The sequence below is a fragment of the Octopus bimaculoides genome, chromosome 9, assembly GCF_046866305.1.
Source record: "Octopus bimaculoides isolate indiv1 chromosome 9, ASM4686630v1, whole genome shotgun sequence".
Lineage (NCBI taxonomy): Eukaryota > Metazoa > Mollusca > Cephalopoda > Octopoda > Octopodidae > Octopus > Octopus bimaculoides.
The window spans coordinates 32,794,944-32,814,945 of record NC_142936.1 but is presented as its reverse complement, the minus strand read 5'-3'; the positions used below and the strand labels follow the sequence as shown (position 1 = coordinate 32,814,945).

Below are 20,002 nucleotides of genomic sequence, written 5' to 3'. Positions count from 1 at the left end.
CAGAAACTAGTGTTCAAGGTTTCTCTTTGCCCTGTAAAAATCAGGTACTCTGAACTTTCACCTCGCCAGTTTAGTGTTGGTGTTACACATGGTTGTAAAGTTATTTTTTTCAACAGTTCCTTGGGTGGTCCAATGGTAATATTAGTTTCAAATTTTGGAACAAGGCTAGCAAGTTTTAAGAAGTTGGGTAAGTCAATTACATCAACCCCAGTGCTTAACTGGTACTTAATTTATCAACCCTCAAAGAATGAAAGGCAAAGTAGACCTCAGGTGGCATCTGAACTCACAATGTAGACAGATGAAATACCACTAAGCATTTTACCCAGCATGTTAATGATTCTGCCAGCTTGCTACCTTGTCCAGTGGTAATATTAAAACTTGATGTTAAGACTATCTTCAATCAAATTACTTGTAGTGCAACTGATATGAACGTTTACTATCCAAGACTACTATTTAGTTTTGAGATTGTTCTGTAATAACATAGCATCATATCATCTAACATATAACATGAAGCTCTCCAGTCCTCTTATTCTCTGTCATAGCCATCAATGACATTGTAAAAAGAGAGTTTCATCAGAATTAAATATCTGGTATTTAGATGATACTAGTGAGACAACTGCAGGAGGAATACCTAGCTACAAGCTAGTCTTTATATGCTTAGCACTTGTTGACTAGAGAAGGCTACCTTTGACAAAGTTCCGTATTCTGTAACTTGGCAATCACTACAGAAATTGGGCTTGTGAATCAGTAGAAGTGAGCATACCAAAAGCAAAGTAGCTTCTGTAAGATTGAGGACAAGGTTCAGAGAGCTGATTACAAAAAGCTTCTCTCTTATAGTAAAAGACAGATTGTGTAATGCTTGCTGTATGGTAATAACTTGTGAGACTTGAAGGCAAACGGTTTGTGCAGACTAGAAAGAAATGAAACAAGTGCTTTACTAGGTGTATTATATTAGTGAGCATGGGCAAATGAACTGAGAGAAAAATAAGACATAAGAGCAAACTAATGTAGTGTGCAAGAGAGAAGGCTGTGTGATAAGGGCATGTGATGTGTATAGAGAATGACAGGTATGTGAAGTACTGACTACTCAAAGTGGGTGGAACATGTGGAAGTGGGAGACCAAAGAAGACAGGATGAAACGGTGAAGACTAACTATTTATCAGTTGCTCTCTTCTTTACTAGTAAGCCAACAGCTACTATTACTGACTCACTCCCATTATCTTCTGCCATTACTGTGTCCCACCCATTACTCCACGCCACCACTGTCTGTCTCTCTCTCCCATGATTCTTTTTACATTGTCTCTTCCATCTCTTCCTCTTCTACCACTCTTGTAATTCCAATTTACACTAGCTTCTTTCACCCTCTCATCTTAGTTTGTCTTCTATCATCATCCTCTCCTATTTTAACTCTTTTGACCACATTGTTTTGAAGGAATGGAGAAAACATACAGGAATAAAAGCACCCAGTACATCCTATAAAAGGATTGGTGACTGCGGAGAGACACTATAGGGTTGAGAGGACCCAATAGACTTATGAAGGACATTTTAACATCTCTAGTGCTGGTATCTTGATAAAATGTGTCCATTACATTCTGCTAAGTATTTAGTGTCAGGAAGGGTATCCTGTTAAGAACCAACACAACTGAGACATGGTTCTCCAACTTAGAGGACTATAATCAGAATCAGTTCATATTCAGAGTACTGCCCTCTGGTAGTCCTCTAAATAACAACTGATTCAGACCATGATAACCTGTCTAACTCATGCTAGCATGGAAAGCAGATGGAAAATGTTGCTGTTATATATATACATATATATGTATGTATCATCATCATCATTTAATGTCCATTTTCCATGCTGACATGGGTTGGACTGTTTGACAAGAACCAGCAAGCCAGAGAACTGCAATAACTTTTACAAGGAAAAGGTTAACTGTGACTTCAAAATTTTGGTTTGCTCACCTTAGATGGGATATACTTAGGTTCTTTCTGACTTTATTTAGTTATTTTTTTTTTGTTTTTTTCTTGGTAGGGGTAGAAATGTAAGTGATAATAAGGTATGGTGTTGGTAGATAGAGGAAATAAATGTGTAGAAAGTGGGAAATTTGGGAGGATAGGAGGAAAATATGTTTTTGTAGATAGTGAGATATTTCTTTAATTCTATACCTAACTGAACAGTAACAAAATTTCTATCTAAAGCTAAATAATTTCTTCACCATACATTTCTATTGACTCACAATCTAAAAAAAATAACATGCTTTTCTCTTATCCTTCTCAACTCCCACTTCCTACACAACTACTTTCCTTGTCTGCCTACACCACCTAATTATCACTTACATTATTCCACCTATCAAAAAACAACCTGTCAAAGACTATATAAAGCTAGAACAAACCAGGTAAGCAATCCAAAACTTCAAAGTCAATGTCAATCTTGTAAGTTAATGAATAAGTACTTTAGTAAATAGACTTGAGTAATCCTTCTGTTTAATGTAAAACTATTTTTATATTTAACTTGACACAAGAAACAGTTATAAATATGTACGAGTATAGACAGATGAATGAATGAATGAACATCTGACAAGATGAAGGAAGAAAATAAAAGATAAGTAAGAAAGAAAAGAAGGAAATTAAAGCATTAGCATGAATGTAATTCATGGTATCCACTGCGATGCAGGAAAGGAAAATTAAACACACACACATTAAAACATACGCAGCCATAAAGGTGCTACAGCTAGACAGATACACTTCTATACATATATATATTATGGAGATGTACTTGCATAGCAAGTGACCTGATCTGAGATCGTGTGCTGAAACAAAAACAATTGCAATGTGGAAGGTGTTTATAAGCCATTTAAAAACACACAAACACCGTTAGGTTCACTTTGACATTCAAATTCAATTTGCCAAAATATTTTTGTTGGTTTGAGACCGTGACCTGTTCACTGACAAAATTCCGTGCTGCACCCCTTTAAATGGCTGATAAACACCTTCCATGTTGCAATTGTTTATATATATATATATATATATATATATATATATATATATATATATACACATACATATAAACAAATATGAACATGCAAGCCAAATAAGTACATACATGCTTTTTGACATGTGTACACACAACATACTTTTAAAATATAAAACCTTGCATGGATTATAAACAAAAACAGATTAAAAATATTACATACACATATCAATATGCAAATACATAGGTAGCAACATGATACCTATTTAAATATAAATATGCACAAAAATGCACCCACAAAGTTATACCATCATTATCCTTATCATTTAACATCTGTTTCCCATGGTTGCATGAATTGGGTAGTTAGACAAGAGCTGGCAAGCCAGAGGACTGTGCCAAGCTTTATTGTTTGTTTGCTATAGTTCTTATGGCTGGATACCCTTTTTAATGCCAACCACTATACAGAGCATACTGGGTGTTTTTTTTAACATGGCACCAGCACCAGTAGGGTTACCAAATAACTTGCAAGACAAGACCTCTCAACTGAGGGGTGAATGGTATTGCGGGAGGTGGTCTTGTACTTGTTGATAAGAGATTAAAAGAATAATAGAGAGGCAGAGATAGGTGTCTTGTAGAAGAGATACAAGGATACCCCAGTTGGAAAAGAAGGGAGAGAAAGATAGAAATAGAGAGGGTTAAAGAGATGTTAGTTAAAACATACCCTCAGGGTACAGTAGGGCTGAATATTGGTGAAGTGATACAGAAGATTGAACTGGGTGAGTGGGCAGTAGGGGAAAAGGGGGAAAGCTTCATAAGAATGTGAGGAGAGCTGGTTAGATGGGATAGAGATGACTGGTAATTGATTATGAGAAATATAAGAGTGGTTTAGGGGGGTTATGTTTGATATGTAAGGGCACTGGGAATGATAGCAGATAAAAGAGATATTCAGGCACGTTTAATGTTTTCTCTATAAACTACAAACAAATCCCCATCCCTTCCTTTTTTTTTTTTTATTGTACAAAAACTAATGCAAATTTTGAATGGGGTATAGCTGTGAAAAAAGCCCAGAAAAATGGGTAATACCCCCTACAAAATGGGTAGGGGAGAAAAGTTGCTGACAGGTGGCTACATGAAATTCAACTCTATACTTTATAGCGTCTTCTATTATAGCCTCAGGCTGACCAAGGCCATGTGAGTGGATTTCGTAGATGGAAACTGAAAGAAGCCCATCGTTTATATATATATATTGTGTGTATATATTTATATGTGTGTGTTTGTGTTTGTCCCTCCACCACCATCGCTTGACAACCAATGTTGGTGTGTTTGTGTCTCTGTAACTTAGTGGTTCAGCAAAAGACTGATAGAATAAGCACCAGGCTTACAAAGAATAAGTCCAGGGGTCGATTTCTCTGACTAAAGTAAATGCAGGAGGATGGTTAGAAAATCTTTTTAGTCATTAGGGTCACTATGGGTGACTGGTCCTAATGATGGCATTTGTGGATCCCACAGATCTGGAGGTCAAGCCTCCAGATAAACACTGATGAGCAGGCTGTTGTTGTCAAACTGAGTGTGAGTTGAGAGTGAAGTCACTACATGACGAAATAGCAATTATTTCGTCATAGCTTTCACTGCTCATACTAAACACATGACATTTATGCCTTACGATATGGAACATTTCATTTTCTTTCACTCTTTTTGAAAAATGGCACTCTATCGATTAGAATGATGAGGTTCCTGTTTATCTGATCAATGGAACAGTCTGATCATAAAATTAATGCACAAGTGGCTGAGTACTCCGCAGACATGCATACCATAACGTAGTTCTCAGGGAGATTCAGCCTCACACAGAATGTGACAAGGCTGAATTACAGCTACAACTCATTTTTGCCAGCTGAGTGGACTGCAACCTTGCTCAAGAACACAGCACGCCCCTACAAAATGGGGTGGGAGAAAAGTTGCTAGCAGGTGGCTACACGAAATTCTTCTACTATAGCCTCGGGCTGACCAAAGCCTCGTGAGTGACTTTGGTAGACGGAAACTGAAAGAAGTCTGTCTCAACAACTCACTCATTCTTTCTGAATCAACAGCTAAGTTGTTATTACTATTATTCAAATGTGATTAAGTCAATGAAACTAGAATTCACCCATTTTTTTTCAGAATCTAGTTGCCAAGGCCATATGTACTTTCATTTCATTTCATTTCAGTTTCAGTCAGAGTCCTCACATTTCTTATGTGATAAATTTAACAATTAAAATGTACATGTATATTAATTTAGTATTAATATTTTAATGATAAGAATAATAATTATTATTAAATCCTACTGCTTTTCTTCTGAACTGGACTAGCTATGTGGTGTATAACACTTACTTTTGCAAAAGGGCTGTGTGCTCTCAACATGCTTACCCCAGCATCTGTTGTATATTTAAAATACATTCCAAAATATTGTTCTATTCCTTCGATGCCATTTCATGAATCAACAACTCACTCTTTCTGAATCAACAGCTAAGTTATTATATTATTACTATTATTCAAATGTGATTAAGTCAATGAATCTAGAATTCCCCCATTTCTTTCAATATCTAGTTGCCAAGGTCACATGTTTCAATTTCAGCCAGATCCCTCACATTGCTTATGTGATAAATTTAACGATTAAAATATACATGTATGTTAATTTAGTATTAATATTTTAATAATAAGAATAATAATTATTATTAAATCCTACGCGTTTTTTTTTTTTCTGAACCAGACTAGCTATGTGGTGCGTAATGGGCTGTGTGCTCTCAGTGTCCATTTTGCACACACGTTATGAACACCTACCATCACCATTTTAATTCGTACATTAACTTTTTAACCTGGTGACTCATACGTTTCATATGCTGTGTATATTTTGAGTATACCCTTATACCCCCTTGTCATACCCTTATACAAGTGCCCTGATGAGTGTCATATATAGTTAAAGGTACTTCATATATGAATATTTAGACATGTAATACTTAAACTGCTCTATGTAACCACCATATTTTCAAACACACTTGTTGGCTCTTGCTCTAGATGTTGGATGAGGTGGAGAAAACTGATTCATTGTAATTCACTGAATAAGGTCTGTATCAAAGCTCTATGCTAGCTGGCAAGTATTTTCACAGATCTTCATTTCAGATGATGACAAAATTTCCACAACTACCTTACCACCACCACACCCAAGTACTCAATCTCAGGGCTGCTGGCATCAATGTTGGCACAATGAAAGTAAGGAGTAGAGAGATTTTTGAAATGTTAGAGTGACACCATGTTAATGTATGTGGTGTATAAGAAGTAAGATGGAGGGAAGCCTCAAGGGTAAGAGACAGAGATTTAAATTATTCTGGGTCAGCAGGAATGATGGAATGGGTGAAGTAGGCATACTGTTTGCAAAAAAGTGGGTAGATAAGATAACTGAGATAGCTAGAGTATGTGATAGGGTAATTAAGGGCCATCAGGAATCACTGCCAGGATGATTAAAATTTTCAGTGGCATAGGATACAGCTTAGTCACCCGTATGGTTAAACAAGTTATTCATCCCTAACAACTGATGTAGTAGCATTATAATTAGCTTCTACAAGGGTAAAGGTGATGCCTTAGATAGAAACAACTACATAGGTATTAAACTGCTAGACCAAGTCCTGAAAATTATTGAGAGGGTTATAGCTCAATTGATTAGAAATAGAATTAAACTAGATGAAATGCAGTTTGGGTTTGTACGTGGGAAGAATACTATAGATACCATCTTCCTAGTGAGACAGCTGCAGGAAAAGTACTTGGCCAAAAGTAAGCCACTGTACTTAGCCTTTGTTGATCTGGAAAAAGCTTTTGACAGAGTTCCCCGCTTTGTTATATGGTGGTTTCTAAGGAAGTTAGGAGTAGAGGAGTGACTTGTTAGAGCTGTCCAAGCCATGTACAGTGATGCAGTGAGTAAGGTGAGAGTCAGCCATGAAGACCGTGATGAATTCAGCATTCAGGCAGGGGTTCACTAGGGCTCAGTTCTCAGCCCATTCTTATTCATTATAGTCCTCCAGGCCATAACAGAGGAATTCAAGACTGGGTGCCTGTGGGAACTGCTATATGCTGATGATCTTACTCTTATTGCAGAATCTTTAGCAGAATTGGAGAAGAAATTCTAGGTATGGAAACAAAACCTGGAATCAAAGGGCATTAAAGTTAACCTAGCCAAGACAAAAGTAGTTGTTAGGTAAATGGCCTTACTCCATATGTAGGAAAGGAGTTGGAAGAAATTCCATTCACTGCACCCAGTGTAAACTATGGACTCAAAGAGGTGCAGTAGAATTACAGGTAGATTAACAGATAAAGTAGTCTTTGTATGTGGCAGATGTGCAGGAACAATAAGCACTAAAAGCACACAGGACTTAGATTCTCTCAAATGCCCAGGAGGCTCTCTTGAGGTTGTAGATAGTTTCTGTTACCTAGGTGACCAAATTAGCAATGGTGGAGGATTCTCTGAAAGTATTGTTTCTAGAATAAGAATTGGGTGGAGGAAGTTCAGACATATATTACCTCTGTTGGCAACAAAAGGACTTTCTCTCTCAGAGTGAAAGGTAGACTATATGATGCTTGCGTACGAACGGCTATACTCCAGGATAGTGAGATATGGGCTCTGAATGCTGAAGAGATGTGTAGACTGGAGAGAAATGAAGGTAGTATGCTCTGTTGGATATGCAACATCAGTGCACATGTACGGCAAAGTGCAAATGTATTGAGAGAAAAGTTGGGCATAAGAGGAATCAAATGTAGCATGCAAGAGAGAAGAATATACTGATTTGGACATGTGATGTGTATGAATGAGGACAGCTGCATAAAGAAGTGCCAATCACTGAAAGTGGATGGTACCTGTGGAAGAGGGAAACCCAGGAAGATGTGGAATGAAGTGGTAAGGACTGATGTCGGGAAGTTGGGCTTCACAGAGGAAATGACAATGGCCTGAGATGTCTGGGGATATGAAGTTCTTGAGAAGACCTACCCACGTCAGTGAAACTGAGGTCTAGGAGCATTGTGTGTCCCACCCACACTTAACAAGAAAACTTCTCACACACTCTACCACAACAAACCAAACTACGTCTCTACATCTCTTCTCTTCCTCATATTTCTGCTTCATGTACTAGGATTTATTTTTCTCTAAGAATATTTGAAGAAATAGAGTGAGTATGAGAGAGAGAAAGAGTGTGTATGTGAAAGAAAGATAGATAGAGTGACAGACCGTGTTGTTGCCATAGTCTGTCTCTGTCACAACATTTAGTAGAGGGAAGGAAAAAGGGAGAAGAAGTGGTGAAAAAATACAGTGAGGGAGAGAGAGTGTGTGAGTGTGAAAAGTAGATAGACAGGTATTATTACCATCGTAACTACCAAATTTTGAAAGATATACAGTTATTTTTTAGTTGTGTGTGTGAGTGAGTGTGTGTGTTTCTGTGTCTTTCAACATATACAAAACACAATTCAGACTTTACAAATGACTTTCACCTTCAATAAAAGAAGGGGAAGAGGAAAGGTTGTTGTTGTGAAGTATAGTGACAGAGAGAGAGAGACTGACTGTGTGTGTGTGTGTGTGTGAAAGATAGATAGTTAGGTATTGTTGTCACCATAGTAACTAGCATGTTTTGATTAAAAATGTGGGAATTTTAAGTGCAAGTCAGTCAAAAAGTATTTTAAATAAATGCTGTTCAACATTTTTCAAACTGTTACTAACATTCATCAAAAAGGTCAATCTGAACGATATTTGTGCAATTTATGAAGGTATGTGTATGATTCAGAAATATTTTTATCCAGCAGTGTAGCAATGAGCATTGAACTAGTAACAAATAAAATGTATTCCATCAATTTGAGACACCCTGTATAATGTAGTGTGCTTCTTTTCCATACTTTGTCAAACTGTGGCAGGTTACTGGTATCAATTTGTTTGGAAGCAGCAGAAGAATAAGCAGATGAATGGAACACATGAATTTTTTTACACCACTATGCCCATGATAATGTTATGAATTTGAAAAAGATCATAAATGCTATAGGGCTTTCCTATAAGTAGGTTATCTCCCTTGGCTAGGCGGCGCTACATGTAGACAATTAAACTTCCGCAGACTATCCACGCCATTGTTATTCTTTTACGTCTTATCATGGATATAAAGCAGGTTGATGATTCAGCTATCGAAGTACTTACTGTGCCTGAGTTAAAGAAATATTTAAGATTATATGGACAGTATAAGAAAGGCGAACTTGGTTGAAAGGTATAAAAATTCTGTCGATGAAGAATGTCAACAAAGTAAATTCATTGGACGATAAGTCTTAAGTATCGGACGATACTTCAGACAGGAATAATCTACTCTCAGTGAAGTATTGCCTGATCCCAATCTGCTTTCAGCATAGCTTTCAGCAACCATTCACTGATTTGGCCATGAGCATGATGGGGTGTAGAAGAGGTAGGGACAGTCACACTATAAAGTTTAATAATTAGAGGAATATTAGATTCAATGCTGTAAATTTATTATTTAATCAAACACACACACACACACACACACATACAAAAATAAGAGGAATGACCAGCAAAAGTGGACTCTTATATGCTAGAAATAGATGCCGAATCGGCATCTATTTCTAGCATATAGGAGTCCACTTTTGCTGGTCATTCCTCTTATTTTTGTATGTAATATAATTTTAATCTTCGGATTTTTTTAATATGCTAGACCACTGGTTCTAATTGATTAATATCAATTTCTACCCTTTATTAATAAATATATATATATATATATATATATATATATATAAAGAAAAAATATCATAGCTACTCTGCGGAAGTTAAAACAAGTCACTGAGCATGCGTACATGTCATACGGGAGAGTTCCAATCAGGGGTGGATAACAACCTTATAGGAACCCCCTATACATAAACAGTGTGTTTTCTAATTGTTTATTTATTTCATGGATTTGCTCTCCCATGATATAATATTATTCTGTAACTAATGGTTACATGCATTAGTAGAAATGTTCGTTTGTTTAAAATTATTATTGCTGTAGCAATAGTGTCTTGTTTAAAATTATCATCATCATCATTATTTATGTCATACAGTAACTGAATAAATTCTATTAATTTCCTCACATTATGGTGTTTTGGTTGATCCACTAGAAATCACAGCCAGACTTTGTTATAACTATGCACTTTAACTTAAAACAACAAAACACAACAATGAACAACAAAATTAGAGCAAAATAATTCAACAACAAAAATGAACAACAATGAAAAAAATCACAGAAATGAACAACAATAAGGTAATTCTTAATGACACTTGAAAATAACTGCTTTGACAAACAAGCAAGTCAATCTGGTTTCTAAAACTGGCTATAGCTTGACAAAGTGAAAGTGGCATATTGTAAGTGATGGGCTGGTTAAAAGGACATTTGATTTTTTTGGTTTTTAAGTTTAGCTGCATGTTGTTCCATAATACATCAGCTTAAAGTGTTGTTGAAATAACATTTATTTTTTATTGAAGTTTATAACAATATGTACAATTTTAATTGTGGCTTGCCAGTAGTGTAAAGAGGTGTGCTTGAGATGAATGTAGTTTGTAATTACATTAATAACAGAAGAAATTAGCTTCATGTGAAAGATGAGAATAATGCTTTGACCATCCTAATTGAAGAATACTTTTAACTCAGGGTTGAGCTTCTGTTATGTGATGTGATGGAGGAAAAAAGACAACAAGAAGCAAAAGGACAGAATGAAACGTTGGACCTTACCTTGTCGACCGCAGCGGAGTACACGATCGCTCCTGATCAGAACACGTCTTGCTCGTAACCTCTCTGTTTTCTGACTGCCCCCACGTGCTGGCCTTTGACCGCATGTCGCCGACTTCCCGTCTGACCCTTCCGGTCTGGCCCTTCTGGTCTGGCTTCACTTCTGTTTGCCTCACCTCTCTCCACCACAACACACCGCTCATCACAGCCCATAACACCACACGCCCCCCTGATCTATAGAACATTCAACCGGCTCTCCCACTCACTCCTCGCTCCCGAACTACCTTAATTGGTTTCATAATCAGTCAACCAGGGAGGAGGGTACTGCTCCCTCTGTGGTCGCTGTGCGATCCCGGGACTGGCCTGAGTTCCTGGCGTGCTGCCTTCATCATCTTGCCTACTGCTGCTGTCTTCATCATCTGGAGCACTGACAATCTTCCGCACATCCAAAACATGGCGTGGCATACCTTCGACTGAGACGTTGTTCATTGAATTGATGGAGGTTATAGTTCCTTTCCCCCATTGTGAAATGCACCGTGCATTTGGGGGTTTTACCCAAACTTCTTCCCCGATCTGCACGAAGGTGTGCTCTTCTTCTCCCCGGAGTCGCATTGATGCAATACACGGGTGCCTCCACTCGTACCTGAATATTGCCTTGTGTGGCACCGACTCCTCAGCCTGTCCTGACCTGGGCGACATATTGTACCAAAATATGGCCTCGATTGGCGAAATGTGGCCCCTCTCTGCCATGGTCTTGATGGTACGATGATGCCTTTCCACCACTCCATTTCCACTTGGCCGGTATGCCGCACTGAAGAAGCGGCTGACCTGCCACTCGTCAAGCATTTCTTTCAGCACCTCCGAGCGAAATGCAGTGCCATTATCCAGCAGTAGCTCATCCACGGGGCCTCGTTCCAGGAATATCCCATTTAATACTCCTGCGATTTCCTCTGCAGTCCCCGTCTTCATCTCCCTCCATATGGCCATCCGCCCCGGTCCGCAGTCAACCATTGAGAGGTACGTCCCCTGCCGGTAGTGTGTTACGTCCACTGCCAGTCGTTTCCAGTTGTGGGCCACTGGAATACTTCCCGCCTCATGTATGCCTGGAGTAGGGTCAATAGACTGGCACCTGTCACAGCTGCTAACTACTCTCTGCACGCTCTGCCTCGTTACCTCGGAGTCAACTTTCCTGGCTAGGAACAATGTCCTGTCCACTCCCATGTGATGCATGGTATGCAGTCTCCTCAACTCCGAGTCACTCAGACAGCATACTGCAGTCACAGCCTGCTCCGCATCCTCTGGCACCTGCAACCAAGCTTGCTTTACCCTGGTTAGGACGTCTGCCCTGTTCTTTTCGGAAGGCACAAAAATTACGCTCAGCTCCAGATCGAACTCAGCGGTTAGCTCCCGCAATATTCCCAATCGGCGCTTTACCAGCATCTCCGCAGCCCCTTTAGTTCGCACCCTCCGCTCATTGGTGATGACTGCCGTCACCCAACCAAGCACAGTGGCCGAATCGGTTCTAATTTCAATGGTGCACAGCCCCCACTTCAAGGCCAGGTTCACCCCCTTCAGCACGGCATCCAACTCCGCCACGTTGATATGGTTGCAGTCATCCATCTTCCTGAGCCAGGCTGCATCTTCTACCACGGTGCCTCCCATTTCCAAGACAACCCCAATTGCGATGCTACTGGCGTCACACCAAACGATCCCACTCTTTGATTTGGGAACATACCAACTGCCCCTCACTGGATCCTCTGCTCTCACTCTGACCAAGACTTCCTGCATCATGTCGGTCGTTTTCTCCCCAACTCTGTCATTCCACTTTGCTCCTTCAGCTCGTCTCTTGATGAAGCTACATGCTGTCCAGAGCCACCCTGCAACCGGGTAGTGTCCCACCAGCTTCCCGCACACCGAGAACAGTTCCCGTCTACTCACGCTGGTGCCCAGTTCAGGGATCTCGTTCCCACGCTGAAACACCAACGCACCGGCTTTGTCTCTCCGTAGCTTGAGGCCCTCCCTCCATGGCCTCTGGTGGCTTGGCGACCAGTCCGAACTTCTTCAGGTGGCCTATGACCTCTGTTGCTGGCATTATGGTTTCATCCACAAGGATGTCATCAATGTACGAATTGGTGGCCCTTTTTACTCTGTCCACCTTTCCCAGGATGGCCTTGAGAATTGTTGCCATAATTTATGGCGCTGAATTTAGCCCAAACCCCAGCCTGGTCAAACAGTATGTCCGGCCCTTATACCTGACAAGCTGATGCTTCCACAGTCTCTCAGCCACATGCACCTGCAGGTATGCCGACTTCAAATCGACGATTGTGGAGGCCCCTGTCATCTGCCTCCATTCTCGCAAGGTGTCCCCGCAGACATCTGTAGCCTCGCCGCTCGTATGACATGATATGTGGTCATTCAGCTCTCGGAAGTCAAGCACTGGTCTGACCTTATACTTCGTGGGCTGTACCACCGCCATCAGCGGCAGGACTCCGCTCTCTCCTTCTTCTTCCCAAGGGATCAAATGCCCTCCTTAATCCACCGCTCCCCCTCCCCCTCGAACTCGCTTCTGGCATCTCCTTTCAAAGTATGCTGGTAGCAGCCCACTTTATTTTTTAACGTCGGGGGCTCTCTCCTCCAGTGCCACATCACTGTCCACCTCTGGCCATCGAAGGCGGCACGAAAATCCTGGTCTTCAATAGTGTGTGCAGCATAGTTTTCTTCGCGGTTCTCACCAATGCACGGCGTTGCCATACACGGTTTCCCCGCGACCCCGAAAGTCACACCGGCCTCGTTGACAGTGACACCTCCTAAACGGGTGATTGCATCCATCCCCATCACCACGTCAATCTCATCCACCAAGTGGCCAACTACAATTGCTTGCAGTGTCAGCTTTGCTCCCTGCACCTCAATCTGCACATCAGTAATGCCTTCACAGCGTACCTCTCTTCCGTCGACTGCCCTCACACTGCTTTCTCCACTCCACGTCTCTACCATTCCCGGAGTCATCAGGGTCGTTGTACAGCCTGTGTCCATGAGGGCACGCGACATCTTCCCATCCACTAGCACATCAACAACGGGTAGAAAAAATTGCGCCTTTATTGATCTGAAGGGACGGCCACTGGTGCAGTAGTCTCCCTTAGACCGTTTCCCTGCAGACATTCGCTGGCTAAATGTCCCGTTTCTCGACAACGGTAGCAAATGACCTCAGGCTTGGGTAACTTGCAGTCTCGCACCATTTGCGGGCCCCGACACCGGAAACACTGCCCTTTGAACGGTCACACACGTTCCTTGTTCGACCCCTCTCCGCTACTCCTTGGTCGACCACCTTTTGCTGTCGCCGCTGCTGCCAACGGTGTCGATCTACAACACGAAACTAACATACGAGCCCTCGTTATTATATCCGCCATGGGCATGGTGTTCAGGTCCAGCAGTTTCTGCAATTCGACCGACAGGTGGTCAGGAAACCCAGTTACAAACGCCAACTTTACTGTTCGATCCAGCGATTCTCCCTCGTACCCCGCCAGTCTAGCCAACCTCCTAAGTTCGTTGGCAAACGCGTCGACCTGTTCGCCGGTCCACTTCGCTCTCCCCAGGCGAGCGTACGCCTCAAACATTCCTTCTGCGAAGGCCTCCATCAAGCGGATTTCTATTTTCTCCGCGCTAACTTGGTCCCTCTCTTCCATCTCTAAAAATAGCGCCAACGCCGGACCATCCAAGTAGAGCGGTAGAAAACTTGCCAAGTCGCATATCCCTTGGAGCTTCGCGAACAGCTTCATCTTTTTTAGCCATGCGACCACGTCCGTGTCACCGCAAAACGGTTTAATTATATCACTAGAAATCCGGACTACACTCATAATTTTTTTTTTTTTCTTATGGGCCGAAATAGCTTGTGGTGTGATGGAGGAAAAAAGACAACAAGAAGCAAAAGGACAGAATGAAACGTTGGACCTTACCTTGTCGACCGCAGCGGAGTACACGATCGCTCCTGATCAGAACACGTCTTTCTCGTAACCTCTCTGTTTTCTGACTTCCCCCACGTGCTGGACTTCGACCGCGTGTCGCCGACTTCCCGTCTGACCCTTCTGGTCTGGCCCTTCCGGTCTGGCTTCACTTCTGTTTGCCTCACCTCTCTCCACCACAACACACAGCTCATTACAGCCCATAACACCACATGTTATAAGGAAAACTTGATGTAAAGGGCTTGCTACTTGTACTTCCGAAGTGCTGTTTTCTGATTTGTTTATCTGTTGTACTTATATAACCACAAAAGTGCAGGAACTACTATAACAAAATAAGAAGTGATATTCCAGTAAGTTGATTGTTTAATAACCAGAACATGTCACCTGACCTAAGTGTAGCCTGGACCTTAGTTACTGAAGCTGTAGGTTTTTGATTCTAGGCCTTGCTACATAATCAAGGATTACCTTTACATGCACTACATCTATGAATTTCAAAAAATTCCTCCAATGAAAACATTGCAGTTTTGATGCAATGAAACTTACTTACAGCACTACATCTTCCTTATTCAGGAACAAATAACTAAAGCTGTGATAAACTTTATAAATGTGTGATAATGACAATGTTTGACAGTGATCAACAATAACCTAGCCAAATTACAACTCAAAAGCCAGAATTATTTCAGCATTGAATAGTTGTTAATATTCTGCATAACAATAGTGGCAGCCAGATTAGAGTACTCTTCACATATTTGAAACACACTATCTGCTAATACCCACAAACAATTTAGATCACATCTGATTGATTAGCAAACTTTTATCTACTAACATTACATCCTCTAGTTCACTGATGTGACACATCTTTCTCTGTCTCTTCTCTTATCACTTTAATGGTTCTTGCTTCTCTGAACTAACTAGTTATGTACCACACTTTCCACAAAATTCTCCTCCTATCATCTCAGCTGTTGCCCATAAGTTCAACTCTGTACAACCCTTTCTAATCTACATTTTCTTCAATTAGTATCAACTTGAAGTTTAATTACATGGGTTCACTGCAAATATTATGGATTCCTTCCCAAATCTTTGGATCATGTGAAAGAAAAAACTGAAAGTTTGAAACCAATGTGAAACCGAATTTTCTGGTCAATTAATGATTCTATGTGTGTTTTATTTGTTGGTTCAAGTGTGTGAATCACTTTATGTGAGGTAAAAGATTAAAGATTCATCATCATCATTGTTTAATGTCCGCTTACCATGCTAGCATGGGTTGGACGATTTGACTGAGACTGGTGAACCGAGATGGCTACACCAGGCTCCAATCTGATTTGGCAGAGTTTCTACAGCTGGATGCCCTTCCTAACACCAACCACTCCGAGAGTGTAGTGGGTGCTTTTATGTGCCACCTGCACGAAGGCCAGTCAGGTGGTACTGGCAACGGCCATGCTCAAAATGGTGTATTTTACATGCCACCTGCACAAGAGCCAGTCCAGTGGCACTGGCAATGACCTCGCTCGAATGTCTTTTCACGTGCCACTGGCACAAGTGCCAGGAAGGCGACGCTGGTAATGATCACGTTCAAATGGTGCTATTTACGTGCCACTGGCATGGAAGCCAGACTGCTGCTCTGACAATGATCATGCTCGGATGGTGCTCTGAGCACTCCACTGGTACAAGTGCCATCACGATTTCGCTTTCACTTGCCCCAACAGGTCTTCACAAGCCAAGTTTAGTGTCCAATGAAGGAGACGTTGGCATAGGTGCCAGTCATCAAATTTGGTTCGATTTTGATTTCACTTGCCTCAACAGGTCTTCACAAGCGGAGTTTAGTATCCAATAGTGAAGCTTAGTGTCCAATAGCGGAGTTTAGTAATATTTGTTATTCATTTAGCCATCTCAGATTAGAGGTGAAGCACATTTGCTGTGAAAAGTAATCACAATAGAATGTGTGGAACTCTGCTGGGGTAGTTCACTTGGAGAAGATTTAAAGATCAGGGTTTGTGATGTAAAGATGGGTAACTTTAACAGACAGTGTTGAAATAACCCAATAGATGCAAAATCTGTGATGACAAATTGGTTTCAGAGATGAGAAAGATCAAGAATGTTTTGGAAAACAAGTGTGTTGGTCAATCAAGAGATTAATAGACATAAACAGTTCAGGATATCAAAGGAATTTGATTCTGTGTTTGTAGTATTGTCTTGGAGCAGAGGAAAAGCCAGAATGAGTAATGTATATTGCAGTCACTTAAAAGGCAGCATAAGCGAATGAATTTATATATATGTCTTCAATCTAGAATGTGAGATGATCAAGCAATTGCTGTTAGTTGGAGAACTTGGAAGTGCACTAAAGCCAATAGAAGAATAGACATTAGAATCTTTGTCACTGATGTTCAACCAAGACATAAGAGTGTTGAGGAAAGTAGGTTTTAAGAAAATAGAATATAGTGTATAGCCAGGCTAACAGAAGTGGAAAGGATATATATACATGTGTATATGTATACATACCTATGTCCAAACTTGTATATCTATTCACATATGTATACATAAACACACACACACACACACACATCTAATTATGTGTAAGTATGTATTCCACTCAAGAATTTTTTGATCATGATTATAATGCACTTGATAAATACATGCATATACAAAAAAAAAACATACACATACACTCTACATACAAAAGTAATGCATGGATATGTTTCCTATAAACTAGAAAAAGACGACAATATTAATATGAAATGTAGCCTCTCTTGGGTTTGTAACTACAACATCGTGTCATATCTTGAGGGCTATGCTTTACAAAATATCTCATGAACAAACAAGACAGCAAAGTTCACATAATCCAAAGAAATAACCACAATTATTGATCATGTCAATCTTCAATGGAGTACATAGCATGTGTAATCAACAGCTATCTAAAATTGTCATGGAGATTTTATCACCTACTGCAACATAAGATTGTTGCTAAAACAATATACAATACTATGGACAGACTCCAAATGTCTGTTGTGAGATGGTTTCTACAGCTGGGTGATGTTACTAATGCCAACCACTTTCACTTTACAGAGAGTGCTGGATGCTTTTTATATGCCACTGGCATAGGTGCATCTATGCAGCACTGGCACAAGTGCATTTTATATGGCCCTGGCACCTGTAAAGGACAAGCCTGTATGTATGGATGACAGTTATGTTATTAAGTCTGTAGAAACTAGAATTTCCAAGCAAAGAAAGAGACCAGACCAAACCTAGCTAAAATGAACTTTTCATATATAATCTCTAAGTGGAACAGTAAAATTATGCAAGAGTTTCTTAAAGTTCAATATGTAACAATTATAGTTGTTATCCAAACTCCAAGGATAGAGCTCTATGTTAGAAACCAGCACCATCCTTCTAGAAAGAATATTAATAAATAAAAAGAAGAGGTAGGACATATATGTACTGGTTCACAGTTGCACATACAACACTCACAGCTAAAAACAAGAAGATACATAGCCAAAAACTTCAAGCCCATCATGTGCAGGTTGTTTGAATGTATTTCTCCAGGATCACTATGAAACATTATATGGTGACTCAGGAGCAGAAAGAAAGAAAGAAAGGCATCTAGAGCTGTAAAGAACAGCTCCTCACTGAGAAAGTTGTCCCCAAGGAAACAAAGCAGCATTGCTGAAATCTTCTGACTGTATGGTCTAGACTATAAGGAGGGATTTGACTTTGTCCCCAACTCATGAATACTAGAGTCACTATACTTTACCTAGGTTCCAATTGTAATATTTGATGCCATTTAGAGACAAGCAACAACATGGTCTGTTGAACTATAAAAACCAAAGTTATCACTGTAGTCATTAACAAAATTAGGCTACCAACAAGAATTTTCCAAGTTGACAACTTATCTGTAATGCTTTTCATCCTGGTAGTGAACCTTGTCAGCCCAGTTAAGAAATGCAAAGACTACAGGATTTTGATGATGACCTTAAGCAGTACTTGAGTAATATTGATGACACCAAGAGACACAACTGGTTGCAAAGATTCTCAAAGGACATAGGAATGGAGTTTGATTCAGAAAAGTGCTCATATTTGGTAGTCAAATGAAGAAAGACTGTCATTCAGACAAGGAGTAAGGATAACAATGGCATATCTATCTCTCCTATTTCCAGTACAGAATATTGCATGAGAATTAAACAGAACCGACAAGAATATTGCAAATGTTGGTGCTGTGAGTAAAGCTAGGGTGACACAAGAACACTTCAGTAGATTTTATGAGATATGGAAGTTAGAGTTGTCTACATTCAATGAAACCATATTCCACAATGCTTTCACAGCCTCAGTGTTAGCTTCAATGTTTGGAATACTAGAATTTGCAACTTTGACATCAGGACTAAGAAGATATTAACAACTACTGATAACTTTCACATCATCAGTGACATTAACAGGATCCGTGTTAAATGGAGAGACAGCTACAGAGGTATAACACCAGTCCAGAAGGCCTTTGGGTGCTGCATTGCATCACCTACACAACATACATCAAACAGCAAAGAGAGAATGAGTACTCTTGCTCAGTGTCTATTGAAGGGGAGTTGTGATAGATACATCACCTAGAAAACTACATCTTTGCTATCCAGGAGAAGATAGTTACTAAATATCTGACCAACAAGAAAGCTAAAGATGCCTCTTGATCTCCATGTTTTGATAAAAAAATATCAATTGTGTCATGCCAGTGTTAAAATTATCACTTATATCATCAGTAGCTATTCAAAAATGGCCACATGGTATGACCTTTCTATGAGATGTGAGACTGTCATAAAACCATCTATGATGCTATAAGTAGGAAGGATTATTCTGATGTCCATAACAAAGGCATGCCAGAAACAAAATGTTTCCATGCCATAAAAGTAAAGAATACAAGTGAAACATTCCAATAAAAACAGCAACCTGATGTAAGCACAATAGGCTAGATAGAGAACAAAAGTAGAAGTGAAGATGTCCCTAGAAATTGAAGAAAGGGAGAACATTTATGGAAACTAATAAGAAACTTACATCTCTAATATTCAGATTATAAATTTTTATTTGTACCTATCATTATATGTGCACTGGACAACATAACAACAGATTTGCCCAAAAGCCTACAAATGCATGGGTTCTTCACAAATGAACAAAACAAACTGATTCACATTCCTCCAATCGAGGGTACAAGTGAATAATCTGTCAAATGTTTGTGGGATTCTTTTTTGGAGCCTGTACTGAACACATACACATTATCATATGTATATATGGAATATGCACACATACACATACAAACACATATACACGCA

The 20,002-nt window shown here is 40.0% G+C and overlaps 1 protein-coding gene and 1 pseudogene across 1 annotated transcript; both read right to left on the bottom strand.

Annotated features, from left to right (window-relative positions):
* Positions 1-10,676: 10,676 nt before the first annotated feature.
* Positions 10,677-12,933, bottom strand: LOC149134040 (uncharacterized). Its single transcript, XM_089357360.1, is given in 2 exon segments — positions 10,677-12,754; positions 12,756-12,933. Coding segments are annotated over 2 exon segments (1,902 nt in total). The 5' UTR covers positions 12,926-12,933; the 3' UTR covers positions 10,677-11,022.
* An 899-nt stretch (positions 12,934-13,832) lies between these two features.
* Positions 13,833-14,591, bottom strand: LOC149134039 (uncharacterized; annotated as a pseudogene).
* Between the last annotated feature and the right edge of the window lie 5,411 nt (positions 14,592-20,002).